Genomic DNA, 6,000 nt, shown 5'->3' with positions numbered 1-6,000 from the left:
AGCAATGGTCCTGGCAGTGTTACTGATGGGATCACATAATTGCCAACGTTTGCATTCTTGCCCGTCAAATGGAAACATCACCATCTTCTCAGTACCTGTCTGAAGGCATCAGGATGACTTCAGCACTAAATGAAATCATACGTGCATGTTTGTAATAGGTAAGTGCCAAAGTCAAGCTACTAATTATGATTGACAAAACTTTAAGTCAGTTTGCAGGTCATCTTTATTAGACTTACATACAAGTTTTCAAGTGGTTAAAAATGTCTCACAGTTACAACTTATGGAAATTATTTCCAAAGTTCCTACTAGGTGAAATCTCCACCTCTGAAATGTCACATAACTGCTTTGAAAATCAGGGCTCTTAATTTTTTTTTTTAAGTTAGTTCACTTTGCTCTTCATCTAAGCAAAGCAGCTTCTATGTAGGTTCAGCATTTGTTCTTTTTAATGGATAGGAAGGGGGAGATGAAATTATATCAGTATCATGAATAGTACCTTTTAAAATCATATTTTAGTCCAAAACAAACTTCAGATTGTTGTAAAATAGGTTACCTTATTTATATGTCACATTTCCTATGCTGTCAGTTATTTTTCTAAAACACAACTAAAATAAAAATTTCACAACTCTTGGTCTTACTACATGACACATTCTGGTATTTCCTGTTCTATTTTCTTTCATTAAAAATAAATGCTGGTCGACCTCACCAGTTTGGCTCAGTGGATAGAGCGTTGGCCTGTGGATTCAAGAGTCCTAGGTTAGATTCCAGTCAAGGGCATGTACCTTGGTTGCAGGCACATACCCAGTAGGGAGTGTGCAGGAGGCAGCTGATTGATGCTTCTCTCTTAACAATGTTTCTAACTCTATATCCATCTCCCTTCCTCTCTGTAAAAAAAAAAATCAATAAAATATTTAAAAAAATAAAATAAAAATAAATGCTGGCCTTGGGGGAGGTGTCCAATATCTCAACTCTTTAAGTATTAGAGCTGTACTAAATATACTTTCTTTGTTGTCGTCTTCTTGTTTCTCCTTTGGCACACAAACCCTCTCAATACATCCCCAATCTGATCTCCTACCACATCGCCATGTATACTCACTGCTCAAACAACTGGGACATCCCATTGCCAGCTTCCAGGTATATTTAATCTGCCCTAATCCTAGAAGCATTTCCTGCCTCCTCCCCTTTCCCCCCAGTTTGAATGGAGAATCCATGAATCATAGTTCTCTAACCTACTTGAGGCCAGTGACAGTTTCTGAGAGTTTTGTTGCTATTATCTTTTTCCATTACCATTTATCCTCCTACACCCTCCTCACCTCCACCCACACGGAAACATCTTCTCTCCAGTGTTTTTCACAGTGCCTATCACAATAAAGGTCTCAATAAGTGTTGAATGACAGATTACATTTTTGGAAAAAGTTCAAAAGTGATAGACTTTGTTTTCCCACATCCCTGGAATCTGTGCCCTGGGAAAAAGGAAGGAAGATTTTAAGGGAGTCATATGTAATTTAGCATAGTGAATAATTTTCCTAGAAATAAAAGGAAAATTTATTCGACTTCTATACTCTTAAACAAATGTGTATTATATGAAAAGTAGCAAACAATACTTGAATAAGACATTTCTTTTTAAAAATGTACACATAAATTAAGTATGTATGTTAGAAAATTTATCATTAATAAAATGAAAGTTTCCTTTCAGCAACATTACCAAGAATACAATTTCTAGCCAAACTCTTTTTGGTAGCCACTTTTTTTTTTTTTTTTTTTTTTTAAGTATTTATGCTTATTTACTATGATACTTAAGTTCAGAGAAAGTTGAAGCTTTCGGTTTTCATCCAAATACACTGCATGCAATATGTATTAGAAAAACTACTAGGGAGTTATATATAAGTTATTTTAGTCATAAATCATAAGAATTTCCCACAAGTACAATCAGTGTTAGGGGTGGGTGGAAATTTCCCTTCTGGTATTTATAAGTGATAAGTAAATTAAAATATGTGATTGTTTTTTGAAGCATTGTTCTAAATCTCAATATTTCTGCCTTTTTCCACCAATAAGTTATCAAAAAGAAGCATAGAAAAACCAAGGTAAATTTAATACTGTTCCAGTGTTCCAGATAAACATTTTTATACACATTTTATGAAAATATTAGCTAAAGGTACAGTGATAATTTTAACTTAACCAAAATATTTTAATGAAAGTATAAGTTAAAATAATTATATTTTTATGGATATTTATGTTGCAAATTTAAGGTAAATCAAAACAGGATAAAAACAAAAAGTTATATATAAATACCATATAGTTTATTTCTGGTAAGACACATGAACCTTTTTTCTACTATAATACAAATACATTAATTCCTCTGTGAACATCAGAATTTTAACACCTAAACATATTACCTATTTTAGGGGAGAAATGTTTCACATTTTCATAAAACACACATAAAACACACATAGATTCAATTAAGTGCTTTTTTATGTATATCCTAAGAAAATCAACAAATATATTTTAAAATATCATTTCTTGTCCTGCCATAATTTTTTTATTTCATTCCTATAGTCATAAGCTAAATTAATTAGGCATTAACATACAGTGACCAAAAGCTATTTCTTCAAGGAAATTGTATGTATAGTCTCTTGTTCTAGCATACTAATGTGAGATGCATATTTTGGAAATATTTTGTAACTGACATTGTATTATATAAATATAATAAAACAAGCCAACAGAGTGACCTAGGGAATCCACAGTGACACCTGAATTATCACATGGTGAAACCAGATGACCTTCCTGTGCCAAAACATAATTTTTACTTGTCTAAATTCAATATAGTTTTCCACTCTACACACAAGCTTGACTCTAGTGAACAGTTAATACAATCAGTAAATCACACCCCTTGTATAGTATCAGTATATAATACAGGATCTTTAATATCAAACTCTCAAGAGATTATTGCTTCCAAGTGTTAAAGAATAATTTTTCTTTTCTTTATAATATGTTCAGTGGTTGTGATTTCTGAAATATCTTTTTTCACTATCTCAAAAATTAGGAATACACAATTCATTTTAAAATGAGGATTATGATTTAGAGTCAAGGTAGAAATTTCTATTCATTTAAATCATTGGCAAGAAAGAGAAAAAAACACTTGTAAGACAAAAGAAAGGCTCTTGCCTAAGAGTCTCCATCTGATTTGGCCATGGCTATTTCAAGTTGAAGCAGCATCACTATAATTGCTGTTTTTGAGTGTTTTGTTTGTGGAAAAAAGCCTTTCCAAATTCATATGTACTGATCATGATGGCACAAGCAGGAGCAATTTTAATTAAACGGGGAGTTAGGCCTGCAAAGAGAACAGAAAAATATCAGAACAAATTTTATTTTAAAATAAAATTTTAAATTTATTGTTTGGAATTATTCTGATGATGATCAAATTAAATGAAGTGATACATCAAATATTGTGCCATATACTGGTATTCAAGAATAAGATAAACTTACTTCCAACCTCCTCAATTTAACTCCGTTACTTTACATAGAAATTTTATCTTATTAAGAGTAAATCAATTGTCATTTAACATTATTAAACCTATAAAAGATGTTTAGGATGAAATCATAAATGTAAATTATTTTCAATAATTTACTGCTGAATAGTTAATTTAGGAAGAATAGATTTAAAAGTAAAATTAATAATTTTATTTAACAATTTGGTAAAGCAAATATTTTTACCTGTAAATAATCCAGATAACCCATTTTTAGCAACAATGTTCTTCATTATAGCCCAGGTTGACATATGCAAAGGCTTAGAAACTAAATGTTAAAAAAAAAATGATAGCATTATGAATTACTCCTTAATTTCTAATACAGATAAATGCATAAAATAGTGTATGGCCTTTGGGAATATATCATTTCAATATAATAACAAGTTTGTCTAAAAAGTTATTTTAAATTCTAGAGGCCCAGTGCATGGAATTCGTGTATGGGGGGCGGGGGAGTGTCCCCCAGCCCAGCCTGGACCCTCTCCAATCTGGGACCCCTCGAGGGATGTCCCACCAAGATTGAGCCTAAACAGGCAGTCGGACATCCCTCTCACAGTCCAGGACTGCTGGCTCCCAAACTGCTCGCCTGCCTGCCTTCCTGATTGCCTCTGACTGTTTCTAGCTGCTAGCCTGATCACCCCCTAACCACTCCCCTGCCAGCCTGATTGATGCCTAACTGCTCCCCTGTCAGCCTGTTTGCCCCTAATTGCCCTCTTTTGCAGGCCTGGTCCCCCCCAACTGCTCTCCCCTACAGGCCTGGGTCCCTCCCAACTGCCCTTTCCTGAAGGCCTGGTCGCCCTCAACTTCCCTCCTCTGCTGGTTTGGTCAAACCTAACTGCCCTCCTTTGCAGGCTTGATTACCCCCAACTGCCTCCCTTGCAGGCTTGGTCCCTCCCAACTGCCCTCCCCTGCTGGCCATCTTGTATCTACGTGGGGGCAGGATCTTTGACCACATGGAGGCAGCTATCTTGTGTGTTGGAGTGGTGGTCAATTTGCATATTACTCTTTTATTAGCTAGGATAGAGGCCTGGTGCATGGGTGGGGGCCGGCTGGTTTGCCCTGAAAGATGTCGAGGATCAATGTGGGGGTTCCTTGGGGCATGGGGCGGCCTGAGTGAGGGGCCTTGTGGTTTGCAGGCTGGCCATGCCCCCTGGCGACACAAGCAGAGGCCCTGTTATTTGGAGTTTATTTATCTTCTACAATTGAAACTTTGTGGCCTGGAGCGGAGCCAAACCTTCTGCTAGCTCCTTGGTGGCAGCCATTTCTATTGGAATTTGTGTATCTTCTATAGTTGAAACTTTGTAGCCTTAAGCAGAGGCCTGGGCAGGCCAGGGTGTGTGGAAAGCTTTGCTTCCTCCATCGCTGGGGCAACCCTAGCCTAAACCGAACATCAGCTCTTTCCAGCTCCATGGCTGTTGGCATTTCTGTTTGGATCTATCACTGAAACTTTTTAGCCTTGAGTGGAGGGGTAGGCTGGCAAGAGCAGGGGGAAAGATTGGCTTCCTCCATTGCTGGGGAAACCCAAGCCTCCCTTCTGCTCTCTGTGGCTGGTAGCCATGTTGGTTGGTTTTATTTGCATATTTGCTCCTGACTGGCTGGTGGGCATGGCCTGTGGGTATAGTGGAGTGATGGTTAATTTGCATATTATGCTTTTATTAGATAGGATTATTTGTAATAGTTGGATTCATTAAAAAGAAAAATTATTAAAAGGCTATAAGTTTAAAGGTATAGAACTAAATGCAATAAAGGGGAAATATATAGAAGACTTCTGGACTGATAATGTTTGTTTCTTAAGCTTGGTAGTAGGTGTCTTTTATACTTTATGTTAAAAAGTTTCATAATGAAAAGATTTAAAGATATATAGAAATATTCATGTGGTTTCCAAAGCCAAAGAGAAGTCTTGATAATCATTTTCATTAAGTTTTTATAGCACACATTAAAAAAACATTTATTTTCTAAAAAGAGTTTCTGAGGATAATAACTCATTCTCCGTAGTAAGATTCTGCTTTATTAAAACCCTTCTGAATAGATATGCCAGATGAAATAAATTAGGTCAGTCCTATCTCCTCCAAAGGGCAGATCTATCCTGTAACTAACAGTAACACTTCACTTATTTGCAACCACTCAAATAACAGAAATATAGAAAAAAATTAATTTGTATATTTTAAAAAATCAGCAAAAAATAGATGTCATTGAGGTTCAAACATAAAGCTTATGAATGAAGCCCTTGCCAGGTAGGTCAGTCGGTTAGAATGTCATCCTGATATGCGAAGCTTGCAGGTTCGATCCCTAGTCAGGGCACATATAAGCAGCAACCAACAAATATGCAATAACAGACATGTCTCTGTCTTCCTCTCTATGAATGAATGCATGAATGAATGAATGAATGAAGGATGGTAGGGCTTAGGCAGCTAGAAGGCTTGCACCTAAACAGGGAAGTGGAGAAGGGACTATATTTTGGTAAATTAAGGATAAAGCT

General features: G+C 36.1%; 1 protein-coding gene across 7 annotated transcripts in view; it reads right to left on the bottom strand.

The window, feature by feature from the left end:
- Positions 1-2,066: 2,066 nt before the first annotated feature.
- The window catches only part of SLC25A40 (solute carrier family 25 member 40), a 35,445-nt gene continuing 31,511 nt past the window's right edge, over positions 2,067-6,000 (bottom strand). For 4 of the 7 annotated variants that reach the window (XM_045578476.1, XM_045578474.1, XM_045578478.1 and 1 more), the window contains 2 exons: positions 3,712-3,792; positions 2,067-3,328 (listed from right to left, as the gene is read on the bottom strand). In XM_045578476.1, coding sequence (XP_045434432.1) covers positions 3,216-3,328; positions 3,712-3,792 — 194 coding nt within the window. In that variant the 3' untranslated portion in view covers positions 2,067-3,215. Of the gene's footprint in view, positions 3,329-3,711; positions 3,793-5,909; positions 5,948-6,000 lie in introns of those variants that run through there. The other 3 variants (XM_045578475.1, XM_045578480.1, XM_045578477.1) reach the window with 3 other exon arrangements.

Source organism: Pipistrellus kuhlii, unplaced genomic scaffold, assembly GCF_014108245.1.
Source record: "Pipistrellus kuhlii isolate mPipKuh1 unplaced genomic scaffold, mPipKuh1.p scaffold_m20_p_10, whole genome shotgun sequence".
NCBI lineage: Eukaryota > Metazoa > Chordata > Mammalia > Chiroptera > Vespertilionidae > Pipistrellus > Pipistrellus kuhlii.
This window is presented reverse-complemented; position numbering and strand designations above follow the sequence as displayed.